The sequence below is a fragment of the Oncorhynchus gorbuscha genome, linkage group LG19 (assembly GCF_021184085.1).
Source record: "Oncorhynchus gorbuscha isolate QuinsamMale2020 ecotype Even-year linkage group LG19, OgorEven_v1.0, whole genome shotgun sequence".
In the NCBI taxonomy this organism is placed as follows: domain Eukaryota; kingdom Metazoa; phylum Chordata; class Actinopteri; order Salmoniformes; family Salmonidae; genus Oncorhynchus; species Oncorhynchus gorbuscha.
The window spans coordinates 53,270,533-53,288,743 of NC_060191.1; the positions used below are offsets into that span (position 1 = coordinate 53,270,533).

General features: G+C 43.7%; 1 protein-coding gene across 1 annotated transcript; it reads right to left on the reverse strand.

Annotated features, from left to right (window-relative positions):
• Positions 1-737: 737 nt before the first annotated feature.
• On the reverse strand, positions 738-10,644 carry LOC124006347 (autism susceptibility gene 2 protein-like). Its single transcript, XM_046316319.1, has 8 exons — positions 10,601-10,644; positions 10,263-10,448; positions 10,055-10,171; positions 4,261-4,332; positions 4,069-4,140; positions 3,802-3,943; positions 3,604-3,687; positions 738-3,457 (listed from the first exon to the last, which is right to left on the reverse strand). The coding sequence occupies exons 2-8, from the start codon at positions 10,281-10,283 to the stop codon at positions 2,322-2,324; spliced, it is 1,644 nt and encodes a 547-aa protein (XP_046172275.1). The 5' UTR covers positions 10,284-10,448; positions 10,601-10,644; the 3' UTR covers positions 738-2,321.
• Between the last annotated feature and the right edge of the window lie 7,567 nt (positions 10,645-18,211).

An 18,211-nucleotide genomic window follows, 5' to 3' on the forward strand; every position in this document is an offset into this window, starting at 1 on the left:
ATTTTATTTTGATTGAATGCCCTCTGATTCTTACAGAATCCCTGGTGTGTGAGCATTGTGACAAAGGCTTTGCCAATGAGAGACTGTTGAGAGACCACGTACGACAGCATGGTGAGTGTGCTGTTTTCCACCACTTCTCTGTTCAGTATTATTCAAATCAAATGATCAAATCAAATTTTATTAGTCACATGCGCTGAATACAACAGTTGGAGACCTTATAGTGAAATGCTTACTTACAGTTTCAGTTACTTAGCTTACTTACAGTTCCAACAATACAGTTTCAAAAAATACAGATAAGAATAAGAGATAAAAGCAAGAAGTCATTATTAAAGAGCAGCAGTAAAAAATAGCAATATATACAGGGGGGTGCCAGTACAGAGTCAATGTGCGGGGAGCACCAGTTAGTTGAGGTAGTGTGTACATGTAGGTAGAGTTAATTAAAGTGACTGCATAGATGACAACAGAGAGTGGCAGTGGTGAGTGGAGGGGTGGGGGGGCAATGTGAATAGTCTGGGTAGCCATTTGACTAGATGTTCAGGAGTCTTATGGCTTGGGGGTAGAAGCTGTTTAGAAGCCTATTGGACCTAGACTCTGAGCTCCGGTACCGCTTGCCGTGTGGTAGCAGAGAGAACAGTCTATGACGAGGGTGGCTGGGGTCTTTGACAATTTTTAGGGCCTTCCTCTGACACCGCCTGGTATAGAGGTCCTGGATGGCAGGAAGCTTGGCCCTAGTGATGTACTGGGCCGTTCGCACTATCCTCTGTAGTGCCTTGCGGTCAGAGGCCGAGCAGTTGCAATACCAGGCAGTGATGCAACCAGTCAGGATGCTCTCGATGGTGCAGCTAGTCCACAATCATCTCATTTTGTCTTGATTTAGCTCATATTTAGCTCATTTTCCATGTTTGGCTTCGACATGTACCTCTATTAGTCAAGCAGATTTATTTTTGTTGTATTGCTATCAATAAGATATTTTGATTAGCTGATGATGACTGTTGTATGTGTCCAGTTTCTTTCACTGTAAACCTTATGAGTGATCTATCCTGCCTTTCAGTGAACCATATCAAGTGTCCCGTGTGACATGACCTGCACCTCTCTCGCCACTCTGAAGATCCACATCAAGTTCCGCCACTGTGACGAGCGACCCTTTCCCTGTGACTTCTGTGAGAGCAGGTTGTTGTCCCACAGACTCATCAGAGTCCCCACAACTTGCTGACCCTTATGGACTGTACATATTGTGCACATATTATTTTGCTTACACTCTGTTGTTTATGATGTATGTCTCCCAGCTTTAAGAACCAGCACGACCTGTGGAAGCACATGGAGAACCATAATGAGGGGGCGGCCTACCACTGCTCTGTAGAGGGCTGTGACTACTACTACCACATGGCACACACCATGAACCAGCACTACAAGAGAGTACACTAGGTACTCAGAATGGCTGCAGGAGGCGCCAAACAGTCACTCCGTGCTCAATAGAACTACAGAATCAATATCCGTGTCAAAGCTAGACTTTTTAATTTGCAAAAATGTTTTTGGAATTTTGATCAACTGTGCTCTACTTGACACTTGCATAATTCTCCTCTGTAGGGTAGGGTGGAATGGTCACGAAATACAATGAGCGCTTAGCTTTAAAAAATAAAAAATAAATTCAGATCCAGCATCTTCTCCGTACCAGTGTTGGAGACCACTAATGTGGCAGTACTGAATCTCTCTGTTACAGCTGTGCTGAATGTATGATGGCTGGGCTTTAACCTGGGATGGGCTGTTTATTAAAGTTTACTAAACGTTAGTATCTCCGGTTGAGATGTGACAAGATTGTATTATTTTCATGAAATGTGTTTTTGTTTGTTAGTGTTTTACAGTATGCGCTTTAATACAGTCTGCGCTTTTAGTTCAGCCTCAGAATGTGACCCCATTGACAGCAGTTTTGAAATAACTTTTGTGGTGTCAGGTCATATTTCTGATGTTTTTGAAACTCTTTTCCGTTAAGTCATAGATCTTAGATTTTCCTTTATTCTGATTTAATTAATGATGTAGCTTTTTATTTGACCTAGTTCTTGTTTTTGTTTTTTACATTTGTTAAGTTTTGTCAGTTATTTGTATTTTTTGTCTGTCCACTTTATGAACTAATTTGTTGGATCGCACTTTGTTGTTGAGCAATGTCATTGTTCATCAATTTACAGGTGTTTTTAAGGGATGTAAATCAACATAGTAGTTTGTCTTTTATCTGTGTCATACAGGCATAATTTGTCTTGAAGCAGTACTGAGTTATAGTTCTAAGGCAAGCAAGCACACAGAGTAGGGTCTGTTGATTTCTGTCATTACGAGGTAGTTCTGTGGGGAGCTCCAGACAAGGGGAGAGAGAAGGGGACCAAAGGCGGCAGTGTGCTTAAGAACCCAGGGGTAAGAGTTCTGTTCGGGAGGCTACTCTGGGTGAGACCCACCCTGGAGATATGTGACCTAGAATAGGTGGAGGTCAGGAGGCTGGGATGGGGGAGATGGTCGTCCATGGTGGCAGAATAGAGGCTGTGCTCGTATTCCTCTCTGCGCAAGTGCAGACGCTCTCTTTCCATGAGGTAAGCCCTCTCCTGCTGCTTCAGGACCAGTAGGGAGTGATGGGGTGGGTGTGAAAAGCTGTGATGAGGGTCTCTATATGAACAGTTTGCTGCCTCCAACAGCCTGGCCCCCACCACACCATGCAGAGGATCAGCCCTCATGACCAGCTCTTGACAGGAGGAAGCAGGGAGGTCCATACCCCTGTATACATCCCACAGTGGGTCTCTTGGGGTGTCCCAGGGAAGTGCATGGTAGGGGATGAGCCCCATATTAGGAGTGCCAACCTGAGTCCGGGCCAGATTACATACACTATTTACTGGGTAGAGCCTTGGAATAATGTTCCCTATGGTCATGTGCTGCATTGACATGGAGGATGGCGTGAGTGTTGGCGTGAGTGTTGGCATGAGTGGGACCAGGGATGGTTTCTCTGTGGGTTGAGGACCTTCATTGAAATCCTCCTGGTCATCTTCTCTTTGCCGCTTAATCTTCTTGACCTTTATGAAGTTCTTACACTCAAGCCCTCTTTTCCTGTCACCTGACTCCCAGCTACAGCTGCCATTGGACCGCTGACCATGTTCCAAGGTTATTGTCTGAGGAACAGACTTGTCTTCAGCAGGTGAACTGTCATGAGTCCCTGCAGCATTGTGGACTTGGTGTTTCTCCACTATGTACTGTTTCTCCTCCATCTTCTCTCTGGGTAGGTGTAGCTGCTGTCCCCATTCTCTGTCCTGAGGTTCCCTGATTGAATCTCTTCCTGGTTGTTCAGGCTCTGTAGAGTGTTCAGGTTGACATACAGAGGATGGGGGTGTCTTCTGCTGCCTGCTCCACCACTCAGGAGTTCCTCCTTCTTCTCCACTTGGTGCATTTAGATTGTCTTTGCGATAGATCATGGGATAGTCTGCTTTTAAGAGGAAGAATAAGCAAGTCAAAGAAATGTGTGAGCTTGAAAACGCAATTCCCTCATTTATATTGTCTTTATTGACAATTTATATTGTCTTTAACATAATACTGAACCAACACTGAAGGGAGACTGAAGGTGCTACTCACTGAGTGCTAGGTTTGGCAGTCCACCAAAGGTTGTGACCCTCAGTGATCCCAAACCTCCAAATAAAGGATGTCTACTGTGTGACTCTGGAGCAGGAGAATAATGGAAAATTGCTATGTTGAGTAATTTCTCTCTGTTAGACAGTACAATAGTAAGACGAGTCATATTTTTAAGGTTTAGTCTTTGGTCCCTGTCCTCACCTGGGTTAGAGAGTGGGGTGGAGGACTGAATAATGTACCGCTGATGGGGGATGGCTTGAATCTGGTCAGAACCAGGAGGCTGAGTCAGAAATTCCGGGTTGACACCGAAGTTGATTGAATTTGCATCCACTTGCATCTTCTGCTGAGGAATGGAAGGACGGACAGACAGACAGAAAAATAGCTTCAGTTATAATGTTTGGTTTGGATACAAATAATATTTATTGGGTTTCATACACATTTTAGTGGATGTTCAACATGTTTTCATACCTTCACTCTCAGCTTATGGTGGTGGATCTGCCATGCAATGCGGACATGCATTGTATTCCACCTTCCTCTTCTCTGAGAGAACAACGAATTCAATAGGTCAGAATAGAAACAGAACTCAAAACACTTTCCAAATGAGAACATTTTGGCAATATATGTAGATATTAAATTGCAAATAATCAAAAGGATACTCACTCTTGGATCCTTCTGGAGCAGCTTGTGTGACCCAGTCCTAGGTCTAGGTGCCGTGTCTAGAATGTTTGATGTCTGACAAAGACAAGGAAATATAGACTGTTGATTACACACTAGTAACTCATGACACACAGTGGAGGCTCCTCAGAGGAGGAAGGGGAGGATCATCCTCAGTGAATTTCAGAATTAAAATAAAATAAAAAGTGAAACATTAAAAAAGTTATCCCCTTTAGATTTACAAAATATATTAAAGTCACAAAATAATTTATTAAAACACACTGATTTGCAATGAAGGTCTACAGTAGCCTCAGCAGCACTCTGTAGTGGTGTAGCCGGAGGACAGCCAGCTTCTGTCTTCCTCTGTGTATATTGACTACAATACCAAACCTAAGAGTCTCATGGTTCTCACCCCTTCCACACACTTACACCACAGGAGGCTGCTGAGGGGAGAATGGCTCGTAATAATGGCTGGAATGGAGCAAATGGAATGGCATCAAACACCTGCAAACCATGTGTTTGATTTATTTGATACCCTTCCACCTACTCCGCTCCAGTTATTACCACAACCCCGTTCTCCCTAATTACAGTGCCATCAACCTGTGACTTACAGTAATTATGACAACTTCCGGAATCCAACATGCAACAATTTCTTTGAAAGTTTCTTCAAGTGCAGTTGCAAAAACAATCAAGCACTATGATGAAACTGGCTCTCATGAGGACCGCCACAGGAAAGGAAGACTCAGAGTTACCTCTGCTGAGGAAGATAAGTTAATTTGTTACCAGCCTCAGAAATCGACAATTAATTGCACCTCAGATTGCAGTGTCAGAGTTCAAGTAACAGACAAATCTCAACATCAACTGTTCAGAGGAGACTGCGTGTATCAGGCCTTCATGGTCAAATTGCTGCAAAGAAACCACTACCGAAGGACACCAATGAGAAGAGACTTCAAACCTCCGAGCTGAAAAGGTACGAATCTGTCGTTCTGCCCCTGAACAGGTAGTTAACCCACTGTTCCCAGGCCGTCATTGAAAATAAGAATGTGTTCTTAACTGACTTGCCTGGTTAAATAAAGGTAAGATAAAATAAAAAATACTCAACTAGTCTAAAGAAGGCCAGTTTTATTGCTTCTTTAATCAGAACTACAGTTTTCAGCTGTGCTAACATAATTGCAAAAGGTTTTTCTAATGATCAATTAGCCTTTTAAAATTATAAACTTGGATTAGCTAACACAACGTGCCATTGGAACATAGGAGTGATGGTTGCTGATAATGGGCCTTTGGTGTCATATGTAAATATTCCATTAAAAATCAGCTGTTTCCAGCTACAATAGTCATTTACAACATTAACCATGTTTACACTGTATTTCTGATAAATTTGATGATATTTTAATGGACGAACATTTTGCTTTTCTTTCAAAAACAAGGACATTTCTAAGTGACCCCAAACTTTTGAACGGTAGTGTATATATATATATATATATATATATATCCATTGATTCTTGAAGAATATATAAATGCCTCATGAGCTTAGTTCAACTGTCAAACTCCATGAGAACCCAAAATATGAGCTTGTTTTTCTCCAATGTTTATAAACAAACACTGTATAGCCTCATAACATGGTTAAAACAATCATTTTGATATCATGGATGGTCAGTCCTTGCATCCATAGATGTCTATTAATCTGAGAGTGGTTACATTTCTCCATGTCACCCTGATCTGTTTCACCTGTCTTTGTGCTTGTCTCCACCCCCCACCAGGTGTCTCTCATCTTCCCCCATTATCCCTTGACTATTTATACCTACATTTTCTGTTTGTCTGTTGCCAGTTCGTCTCATCAAGCCTACCAGCATGTTTTTCCATACTCCTGTTTTCTCTAGTCCCTGTTTTCTAGTCCTCCCGGTTCTGACCTTTTCTGCCTGCCCTGACCCTGAGCCCGCCTGCCATACCATTCGGCCTGCCCTGACCCCAAGCTGCCTGCCGTCCTGTACGTGGCCTGGTTACGAACCTCTGCCTGTCCTCGACCTACCAATTGCCTACCATCCTGTACCTGCCTGACTCAGATTTGGATTACAACTCTTTGCCTGCTTTGACTTACCTTTTGCCTGCCCCTTGTACTTGAACTCTGAGACTCATACTATCCACCTCCTTTGTCTTTATCTGGGTCTTAGCCTGAGCCTTGATAGTATGAACTGGCCCTGACTGACGCGGCAGACTCGGACCAGCTCCGCAATGCTGTCTCTTCTCAAGGAGCCACCATTGGCAGACACAAGGATTTACTTCAAAACCTCATGGAAGGACTCCAGAACTTGGTAGAACACCACAACAGCGCTTTCAATGCATTGCTGGATCAATTCCGCAGATATCCTACTCAGCAGCAAGCGTCTACGGTAACCCCCAGACTTTCAGTAACCCCGCTACCAGCGGCGCTTCTCCCCAGCCTATCCAAGCTTCACGAGAACCCTGCTTTACCTCCTCCGGAGCGATATGCTGGAGATCCAGGAAACTGCAGAGCGTTTCTCTCCCAGTGCTCCCTCATCTTCGAGCTGCAGCCCTCTTCATTTCCCTCAGATTGCTCGAAGATAGAGTATCTTATAACGCTGAGGACCGGGAGGGTTCTCGCCTGTGCGACAGCAGTGTGTGAGCAACAATCCACCATTAGCCTCAGTCTGGAGGATTTTGTGGCAGAGGGTAGGAAGGTGTTTGATTCTCTGTCCGGGAGAGCGGCTGCTCTGAAGCTACTCCAACTGTGTCAACTCCCGTAGTGTGGTATATTTTCGTACATAATAATTCGTACTAATTATTGTATGAGGTTAAAGATGAGCTTGCAGCCCAGGAGCTTCCCATGGACCTTGACTCCCTCATCGCCTTGACCTTACGGATCGTTGGGCGGCTATGGGAACATAGGAGGGAGAGGTCTGCTCCCGGTCACATTTGCCCACTGCCAATGTCACCCGAGTTCCCACGAGAATCACCAAGGGCGGCCGACTCACCTCCTCCAGAGCCCAAGCTACTAGGAAGTGCTAGATTGCATCCGGATGAACATTCACGCAGATTGTCTGTCTGTATTTCAGGACTACATGACATTATATTTCTACCTGTCCAATAAAAAGACCAGGCTCATCAGTAGGTACGAGGCGTACGGGATTTTCCAATCTTCCATTACTCGTACCCCTCTTCATGTCACCACTGTTGTTGGGTGACCAGGGCAAATCTCTTCGGGTGCTCATTGACTCTGGGGCCGACGAGAGCTTTATCGATGCTACCTTGGTGTCGGAGCTCGTTATCTCCACTCAGCCCTTCTCCATTCCCATGGATGTCAGAGTGCTGGATGGGCCCGCTATTGGTCGAGTGACCCGCAATACAGTTCCTATCAACCTACGAGTATCAGGAAATCACAGTGAGTGTATGCAGTTCCTGCTCATAGAATCTCCCCATGTACCCGTGGTTTTGGGGTATTCATGGCTCCAGAAGCAGATCCCCTGATCAACTGGGCTACTGGTTCTATCTTGGGTTGGATCCCGTTTTTCCATGTGCATTGTCTTAAGTCGGCACAGCCTGACCCTGGACGTCTTCCTGCAGGCTTGGGAGAAGCCTCAGATCTCCCCGCCATTCCCGCGGAGTACACGGACCTTGACGAGGTCTTCAATAAGGCCTGTTGCTAGAAACATGTGTGCTATCTATAACCTAAAAGGGTTCTTCAGCTGTCGCCATAGGAGAATCTGTTGAAGAACCCTTTCCACAGAGGGTTCTAAATGAACCAAAACAGTTAAAAATGTATAGGGACTGCCAAAGAAACCGTCTGGAACCTTTTTTTTATAAGAGTGTATAAATAAACCTATTACACTTCTGCTCCTACCCCACTGCTCTCAGTGAGCGCTTTGCCATCTGTTGCCCAGCAACCGGCGGGTAGTTCCTACTCAGGTACATCTTCACCTGCTTAACTGCTATTCTCCTTATAGAGCCTTTTGATGTGATCCTGTTATATAAGGTAATATCTTCAGACACAATATAGCAGAAATTATTACAGTTACATGGAATGTGTTTGTTATGTCTGCTCTTCCTCTTCAGAGCCCTGTGTGCTGCATCAAGAGGTGAGTTCAGGCTTCTGGCAGGCCGCCCTCTACCTGTCCACTGAGGTCCACCAACACCAGCACACCTCTACCCTCTTCCAACATCAGCCCCCTGGCATCTCTCCCTCCGCATCGACCCTACGACTGTGCCATTGACCGTCTCCTGGGCACTACAACACATCGGGGGCTTTTTTTCCTTCATCTTCTCAAAGTTGGAGCTTCGGAATGCCTACAATCTGCTTCGGTTACGGGAAGGAGACGAGTGGAAGACAGCCTTTAACTCGGCTAGCGGGCACCATGAGTACTTGGTTATGCCACTTGGACTGACTAACGCTCCCGCTGTGTTCTAGGCCCTGGTCAACTTTGCTAGCTTCTACCGCTGCTTCATCCGGGGTTACAGCACCCTGGCTTCCCCCTCTCAGCACTCACCTCTAACAGGGTTCCATTCATGTGGTCTCCAGCAGCTGACCAGGTGTTCTCGGATCTCAAATATCGATTCACTACAGCCCCCATCTTAATCCATCCGACCCGTCCCGTCAGTTTGTGGTGGAGCCTCGGTTGTCAGAGTGGGGGCTGCCCTGTCCCAGCGTTCTGCCCAGGACAAAAAGCTTCACCCCTGAGCTTTTCTCTCCCATCGTCTTACCCCTGCTGAGAGGAACTATGATGTGGGAAATTGAGAACTCCTCGCCATCAAAGATGGCATTGGAGGAGTGAAGGCACTGGTTGGAGGAGGTGGAACACCCACTCTTTGTGTGAACTGACCATAAGAACCTGGAATATCTCTGCACCGCCAAGCGCCTCAACTCTAGGCAGGCTCGTCAGGCCCTGTTATTCACCCATTTCACCTTTCCCTGCTCGGCCACTGGTCTCTAGCCCTTCGAGTATTCCTTGGGATATCAGTCCGCGCTCTTCCCTGAGCAAAATGTCAGCATAGCACACTCAGGACCTGCCCCTCCGGGTGGAGTCCCGTAAACTTTCTCCCATTTCATCGTCCTTTTCCCCATCTAAAAAATCCTTAGCCACTCTGCTGTTCGTCTTCTGCTGCCCCACACGCTCCATGTACATCCCACTTTTCATCTCACAGCTCTTTGTCTCCTGTTTCTCCTGTAATCATATTATTATATGTAGTAGAAAGCGATGGGTAAGAAGAAGCCTACATAACCAACCCATAAAGAACATTTAACATCCATATATAACCAGCTATGTAAAATGTAACATTGATTTATCCTGCAATAGATATGGTTCAATTAGTAACATACATTTTTGTCTTCTTCTTTCTTCTAGGGGAAAGTAATTTCAAAGGAACTGAATGTAATCAGATTACATTACGGAGTTTGGATAATCCAAAGTTTATGTTACTGATTACAATTTTGGACAAGTAACTATAATGGATTCAAATTAGAAAGTAACCTACCCAAACCTGGCTGTAAACTTTCATTTTTAGGCTAGGTTGTGGCAACCTCATGATGGGTATAGGGTAAATTCGATCATCATGTAGTTGCCTAAACCTATCGATGTTACATTGAGCCAGGTGAATGCAATATGAATGACAGTCATCCAATATGCTGTAATATAAATAAGGCCATGCTGGTAAAACAAAGTGTCATCCCTCATCTTAAATAGCACCAACCACCACTGATTATACCATAACGTGATGATACATAAATACTATGTATTTTTCCTCAGCCCCAACTTCCTAGTCCCATCACTCCCTTTTCCCCTGGTACCTGGGGAGGGCATGTCTTTGGCTGGAAGGCCCCATGGAGGGAGCCGAAGGGTCCTAGGAGGGGGACAACGGTGGCTGCCATAGGGGCCAACCTCAGCATCACATGGGGATGGGGCAGCTATAGAGTAAAAAACAAATGTGTTCATTAAATGTGTATCTTGGCTTAAACAGGCATCATTGATATAGTTGATATAAAACAGTGATAAAACCTTTGGTACTTCTCCATACATTTCTGCCTGGTGTCGCCAGCATTGGGGGAACAGGTGTGGGTAGTATACCAGGGGGCTGATGTTGGAAGAAGGTAGAGGTGTGCTGGTGTTGGTGGACCTCCGTGGACAGGTAGAGGGCGGTCTGCCAGAAGCCTGAACTAACCTCTTGATGCAGCACACAAGGCTCTGAGGAGGAAGAGCAGACATAACAAACACATTCCATGTAACTGTAATAATTTCTGCTATATTGTGTCTGAAGATATTACCTTATATATGTAAACAGGACCACATTAAAAGGCTCTATAAGGAGAATAGCAGTTAAGCAGGTGAAGATGTACCTGAGTAGGAACTACCCGCCGGTTGCTGGGCAGCAGATGGCAAAGCGCTCACTGAGAACAGTGGGGTAGGAGCAGAATTGTAATAGGTTTATTTATACACTCTTATAATAAAGGGTTCCAAAAGGTTTCTTTGGCAGTCCCTATACATTTTTAACTGTTTTGGTTCATGGTAGAACCATTTAGGTTTCATTTAGAACCCTCTGTGGAAAGGGTTCTTCAACGGATTCTCCTCTGGCGACAGCTGAAGAACCCTTTTAGGTTCTAGATAGCACCATTTATTTTCTAAGAGTGTAGACAAATAAACAGACTCATGACATTGTAATTGTAATTGATAATCTCTTCCCAATGATGTCAGACATTGTGACATTTACACTTACACAATGTGCCACCTTCCTCTAGGAAAAGCCCCAGTCATTTAGGAAATCCCAACAGTTACATAGCCAACTTGCCTGATACTAGCACAAGTGCAAAGTTTTACTATGGAGCTATATATCAAATCAAAGTTTATTGGTCGTGTACACAGATTTGCAGATGTTATTGTAGGTGCAGCGAAAAGCTTGGTTCTAGCAACAATGCAGAAACATAAGCATTTTGCTGCACCTGCAAATCTGTGTACTCGACCAATAAACTGATTTGATATATAGCTCCATAGTAACATATCAAATCTGTGTACTCGACCAATAAACTGATTTGATATATAGCTCCATAGTAACATATCAAATCTGTGTACTCGACCAATAAACTGATTTGATATATAGCTCCATAGTAACATATCAAATCTGTGTACTCGACCAATAAACTGATTTGATATATAGCTCCATAGTAACATATCAAATCATCCAAAGAAAACTTGATGACAGCTTGAAAACCAGGGGCTCTATTCAATCACATCCGCTTGAACCGACATCCGCATAGCAGTTGTTTTGGTTATATCGGAGGTAGAACTATGCGCTGTCAAATATACCAGTGACTCCTGGCATTGTACCACCTGCTCCTCATTAGCATAGTGGTGAGTATCCCCGCTTGTCACGCGGGAGACGGGTTCAATTCCCCGACCAGGAGGGAGGACTGCTTTCGGGTGGCAGGTAGCCGAGTGGTTGGAGAGTTGGTCCAGTAACCGAAAGGTTGCTGATCAAATCCCTGAGCTGACAAGGTAAAAATATGTCCTTCTGCTCCTGAACAAGGCATTTAACCCACTGTTCCTAGATCGTCTTTGTAAATAAGAATGTGTTCTTTAACTGGAATGCCTAGTTAAATAAAGTTTTTTTGTGTAATATATGGAGCTCTACACTTTTAATGATAGTCCCTGATAACTCCCTTGTGTTTAACAGCCAATCAGTATCACTCGAGGTTGAAGGTCAAGGGGATATGTAAATGAGTTGTCTTGCAGTTTGAAGTGTGCCTATGTAACAGTGTAATTAAGTTGTTCAAATGGGTATTGCATAAAATGGGTATTATGCCACCTCCTGGTAGATTAGTGTGTTTACATTGTCTAATACAATCAGTGACATAAGTATGGGATTCTGGGTAATCCACAGGATTTATGTAGAATTGCTGTGGGTGAGTTGAAAATTTAGTGGTCCCAGGATATAAATGTATAAAATCCACCTTTTGCATCGTACATTAGCAATTATGTTATTAGTAACTATTGTTCTTGGTTTGGCGTCAAATAAGCCACTCTTTATATGTTATTTCCCGAATCTCAGTTTTCCATGTGGGTTTCATGCTACTAGCTAAAGTTCCCTGTTTGAAGTTAGTAGCCTTGCACCCCGTATTATCGGCATATTCAAAAGCGTTTAAGAAATATATTACCTTCAACAGTGTTATCTTGTGATCAAGCCATCAATATTTTGTGATTATTGGTGTTGTAAAAATATTAGCTAACAAGTTAGCAATTAGCATGATTGACATTTCAGTGGAAATATTACTACTGTCATCTTTTTGACAAATGGTTTAGCAAAAAAATATGTCCCGTATTATCTGCATACGTTCCCCAGTTATTGGTCACCTTACTATTTTGTTCAATTACAAGATATATATCTGTTTAATTTTGTTCAAAAAAGAGACATCAACTTCGTATCTGAAGTGTTTACTAGATAGTTGACTAGTTGGCTAGCCTTCCGGTTAAAAAATAAGACTTGCCTGTCAACTTTTCATTGCATAGCCCAATGCGCCCCCTTAAAGACCTAGTAATATTTTACATCAATAGCAGTCAATATTAATCGTCACCTTATTTCAGTCTCATCTGAAAGTTGTACATTTTTGGTTATCTTCACGAACCGTGGCTAACAAGTTGAATCAGCAATACAAAATTGGGTTTAATTATTTATTTACTAAATACCTAACTAATCACACAGAATTACATATACACAGAATGAATCATACCTTGATTACAAATTATATCATGAAGGAAAATGTCCCTAGCAGAGGGAACAGATATGACAGCTGGTTACACAAAGAAAAGGGGCTGGGTTTGAGTGAAAGCGTGGGAAGACTGAGGAACAAAGGGAGAAGCGATGTCTCTATCGTAAATACAGTATCTTATGCATTCTAAATTACAGCCCATTTGTAAGAGAAAAATGCAATACATATTTACTCTGAGCTGCGCTTCGGTAGGTTGGTGGGAGATGGAAGGCCGTGTTGCCCAACCGAGTCCTTTGTCTTTGAAGAATGTCTCTGTTGGTAAATTGGATACATTGTAGTAACATTGTTGTGTGGTAGACCGGATACGCTGTCTGTTCTTTCCTAGCCCACGTTTGTAGCTGCTGTTGCTAACTCAACGGCTAGGAGGTATCACTTCTGTAGTGAATAAGAGTTCAATTTTCATAACATTCGCAACCAAAGCTCACGCTGAGGTTGGCTTAGTTCTGTAGTTGACATGTTAGTCCTTTTAACGTATGGACCGTCGTCCTCACATCCTCGGAACAGCAGATTACATTTTCGTCAAGGCTTTATACAGTGGAGCGAGAAGGGTGTGTTTGAAACGTTTTATAACCCGTGTCTCTTCACAGGGGCGGGCCACTGATTGAGCATAGCCCTAACCTTATGAAAACCCAAATCTCTCATTTGGAAGCTAAAATTACATTTAATCTCTTCACCAATAATTTTATGTTCCAACATTAAAAATTGAAAAACAATTCCAAGTGAATCTGATAACTACTATGTGCAGACTTTCCACTGTAGAGTTTATGTCATCCTATTATTGATGATAATATCTCAGATGACAACTGAACTGACATCATATTCATTAAGTACCACCACATATGTTCAATTGGTCAGATTACCAGAATATAGTTCATTTCCCCACCACCTACTGATGTTCCCAGAATCTCTTGTTAACCAAAGGATTTTCAAATGTCACATCAGTAGGGTAGAGAGAGGAAAAGGGGGGAGGAGGTATTTGACGGTCATAAACCTACTCCCAGGCCAACGATATGACAATACTAATATATAAACTCAACAAAAAAAGAAACATCCTCTCACTGTCAACTGCGTTTATTTTCAGCAAACAGCTGAGACATAAACTGAACAAGTTCCACAGACATGTGACTAACAGAAATGGAATAATGTGTCCCTGAACAAAGAAGAGGTCAAAATCAAAAGTAACAGTCAGTATATGGTGTGGCCACCAGCTGCATTAAGTACTGCAGTATATCTTTTTTTGCTGAGTTTATATATATATACACTGCTCAAAAAAAGAACGGGAACACTAAAATAACACATCTTAGATCTGAATGTATGAAATATTCTTATTAAATACTTTTTTCTTTACATAGTTGAATGTGCTGACAACAAAATCACACACAAATTATCAATGGAAATCAAATGTATCAACCCATGGAGGTCTGGATTTGGGGTCACACTCAAAATTAAAGAGGAAAACCACACTACAGGCTGATCCAACTTTGATGTAATGTTCTTAAAACAAGTCAAAATGAGGCTCAGTAGTGTGTGTGGCCTCCACGTGCCTGTATGACCTCCCTACAACGCCTGGGCATGCTCCTGATGAGGTGGCCGATGGTCTCCTGAGGGATCTCCTCCCAGACCTGGACTAAAGCATCCGCCAACTCTTGGACAGTCTGTGGTGCAACGTGGCGTTGGTGGATGGAGCGAGACATGATGTCCCAGATGTGCTCAATTGGATTCAGGAACGGACGGGCCAGTCCATAGCATCAATGCCTTCCTCTTGCAGGAACTGCTGACACACTCCATCCACATGAGGTCTAGCATTGTCTTGCATTAGGAGGAACCCAGGGCCAACCGCACCAGCATATGGTCTCACAAGGGGTCTGAGGATCTCATCTATGTACCTAATGGCAGTCAGGCTACCTCTGGTGAGCACATGGAGGGCTGTGCGGCCCCCCAAAGAAATGCCACCCCACACCATGACTGACCCACCGCCAAACCGGTCATGCTGGAGGATGTTGCAGGCAGCAGAACGTTCTTCACGGCGTCTCCAGACTGTCACATGTGCTCAGTGTGAACCTGCTTTCATCTGTGAAGAGCACAGGGCGCCAGTGGTGAATTTGGTGTTCTCTGGCAAATGCCAAACGTCCTGCACAGTGTTGGGCTGTAAGCACAACCCCCACCTGTGGACGTCGGGCCCTCATACCACCCTCATGGAGTCTGTTTCTGATAGTTTGAGCAGGCACATGCACACTTGTGGCCTGCTGGAGGTCATTTTGCAGGGCTCTGGCATTGCTCCTCCTGCTCCTCCTTGCACAAAGGCGGAGGTAGTGGTCCTGCTGCTGGGTTGTTGCCCTCCTACGGCCTCCTCCACATCTCCTGATGTACTGGCCTGTCTCCTGGTAGCGCTCTGGACACTACGCTGACAGACAAAATACTTTGAGATCAGGAGACTGGCTAGGCCACTCCAGGACCTTGAAATGCTTCTTACGAAGCCACTCCTTCGTTGCCCGGGCGGTGTGTTTGGGATCATTGTCATGCTGAAAGACCCAGCCACGTTTCATCTTCAATGCCCTTGCTGATGGAAGGAGGTTTTCACTCAAAATCTCACGATACATGGCCCCATTCATTCTTTCCTTTACATGGATCAATCGTCCTGGTCCCTTTGCAGAAAAACAGCCCCAAAGCATGATGTTTCCACCCCCATGCTTCACAGCAGGTATGGTGTTCTTTGGATGCAACTCAGCATTCTTTGCCCTCCAAACACGACTAGTTGAGTTTTTACCAAAAAGTTATATTTTGGTTTCATCTGACCATATGACATTCTCCCAATCTGCTTCTGGATCATCCAAATGCTCTCTAGCAAACTTCAGATGGGCCTGGTCATGTACTGGCTTAAGCAGGGGGACACGTCTGGCACTGCAGGATTTGAGTCCCTGGCAGCGTAGTGTGTTACTGATGGTAGGCTTTGTTACTTTGGTCCCAGCTCTCTGCAGGTCATTCACTAGGTTCCCCCGTGTGGTTCTGGGATTTTTGCTCACCGTTCTTGTGATCATTTTGACCCCACGGGGTGAGATATTGCGTGGAGCCCCAGATCGAGGGAGATTAGCAGTGGTCTTGTATGTCTTCCATTTCCTAATAATTGCTCCCACAGTTGATTTCTTCAAACCAAGCTGCTTACCTATTTGCAGATTCAGTCTTCCCAGCCTGGTGCAGGTCTACAATTTTGTTTCTGGTGTCCTTTGACAGCTCTTTAGTCTTGGCCATAGTGGAGTTTGGAGTGTAACTGTTTGAGGTTGTGGACAGGTGTCTTTTAAACTGATAACAAGTTCAAACAGGTGCCATTAATACAGGTAGCGGGTGGAGGACAGAGGAGCCTCTTAAAGAAGAAGTTACAGGTCTGTGAGAGCCAGAAATCTTGCTTGTTTGTAGGTGACCAAATACTTATTTTCCACCATAATTTGCAAATAAATTCATAAAAATCCTACAATGTGATTTTCTGGATTTTTTTTCTTCATTTTGTCTGTCATAGTTGCAGTGTACCTATGATGAAAATTACAGGTCTCTCTCATCTTTTTAAGTGGGAAAACTTTCACAATTGGTGGCTGACTAAATACTTTTTTGCCCCACTGTAAATGCCAACACAGACCGTTGGGTAAATTGGAAAACTACTCTACTAGAGGCTGTGAACAAGCAATTCGGTGGCTTTTTCTCTCTGAGCCATTACTGTGTCGCCACCATGCTCGATGCTAGGTACAAGGACTGCTACTTCGATGCAGACAAGAAACAGGGTTTACGTGAAATGTTAGACACAGCTGGACAAGATGAAAACGGACACAGTGACAGTGCACACCGAGGAAGAGAGGCCACGGACAGACAGAGCTGAAACTTCACTGCTTGACATGCATCATGAAATCCTGGTTGAGACGGAACAAATGAACAATGAAACAGCACAGCAAGTAAGTGAAAGATATAGGTTTTGATTATGTTTTACTGGTAATGGGGACATACGTAAATGCCAACAAAATAACTTTTTGGTCAGTGTGTGTGTGTGTGTTTCAACTATTTAACTGTACTATAATGCTTAAAAGGCCGCTAAAATTGTAAATATCGGTTATCGGTATCGTTTTTTTATGCAAGGAAAATATTGTATATCGGTATCGGCCCAAAATATTATATCTGTACATCCCTATCCTCTGTGTCTTTGAACTCACAGCTGCGTGCTCTCAGTCAATACCTGCCTGTTCATTGAACTTGTGTGCCCAAAACTGATGTCTCTCGAACACAGTCTTCCTGCGTGGTGAGCAGTAATTTTCAAATGCTTTCATCACCTCGGACAGTTTTTTGTTTTCCCAGTTTCTTGTTTTCTGGGTGGCATATGTGATCTCCATTGTGTTGTATATCTCCAGTGCGTCATCACCGATGCAGTGTAGCAAAACTGCTCTTTTCCTAACCTCTGACTTTGTTACCATTTCCGCCAATTTTCTGCGTGGTTTCCAGTCAATGACAACGGAGATGGTGTTGTAAATGACTGCATTGCTGCTAATCCCAAGCTTGATAGCTAACCATATCAAAGTATGTTGTTTCACCCAAGTTAGCATTAGGCTGCTAACTAGCCACTAGTTTTAGCAGCCTGCTGGTGAAGTCTGCATTCTCACTCATTCAACTTCCACTGGACATTTTCCTCCGTTTTTTTGTTTAATCTTCTGCCACTTCTGACACCATGTCATGCTCTAGATGGCATATATATAATCAACTTGACAATGGAGACTGAAGTACTTTTACTTATAGCTTTATATCTGAAGCATGGTAACGATTAACACTGTTCACGCAGGTGTGACCTTCCTGTTCCCGTCCCTCCAGTCAGTAAGTCAACACAGGAAGGAACAATGGATGGATAGTTCATTTATTTCCAAAGCTGCAATGATGTGACACACAGTACGAATGACTGGTCAGTGGTCGACGGGATATAAATAGCACTCCCACAGCAATTCTCCATAAATCTGCTGTTTAAAATACTAACAAAAAACCTATCCAACTGTCTATGTCATTATGATCGTATAGTGGATTTAACTATTTAGAAGTTTCCACATGTAATCTCATATTTACAACATCAGAAGAAACTATCATCCATTTAAGTATTCAAAATATATAAAAATGGACCTGAAATTACTCAATGCCACACTCTTGTGGCGAAGAAATATA

Bases quoted from the DNA above. Each gene is read 5' to 3' on its own strand.
- LOC124006347 (XM_046316319.1), bottom strand. From the start codon at position 10,283: ATGTATGGAGAAGTACCAAAG. The intron at 4,333-10,054 runs GTACCAGGGGAA...TGTCTTTGTCAG, and splicing joins CAAAGACATGCCCTCCCCAG to ACATCAAACATTCTAGACAC. The intron at 3,688-3,801 runs GTGAGGACAGGG...CTCCTGCTCCAG, and splicing joins CACCCCACTCTCTAACCCAG to AGTCACACAGTAGACATCCT.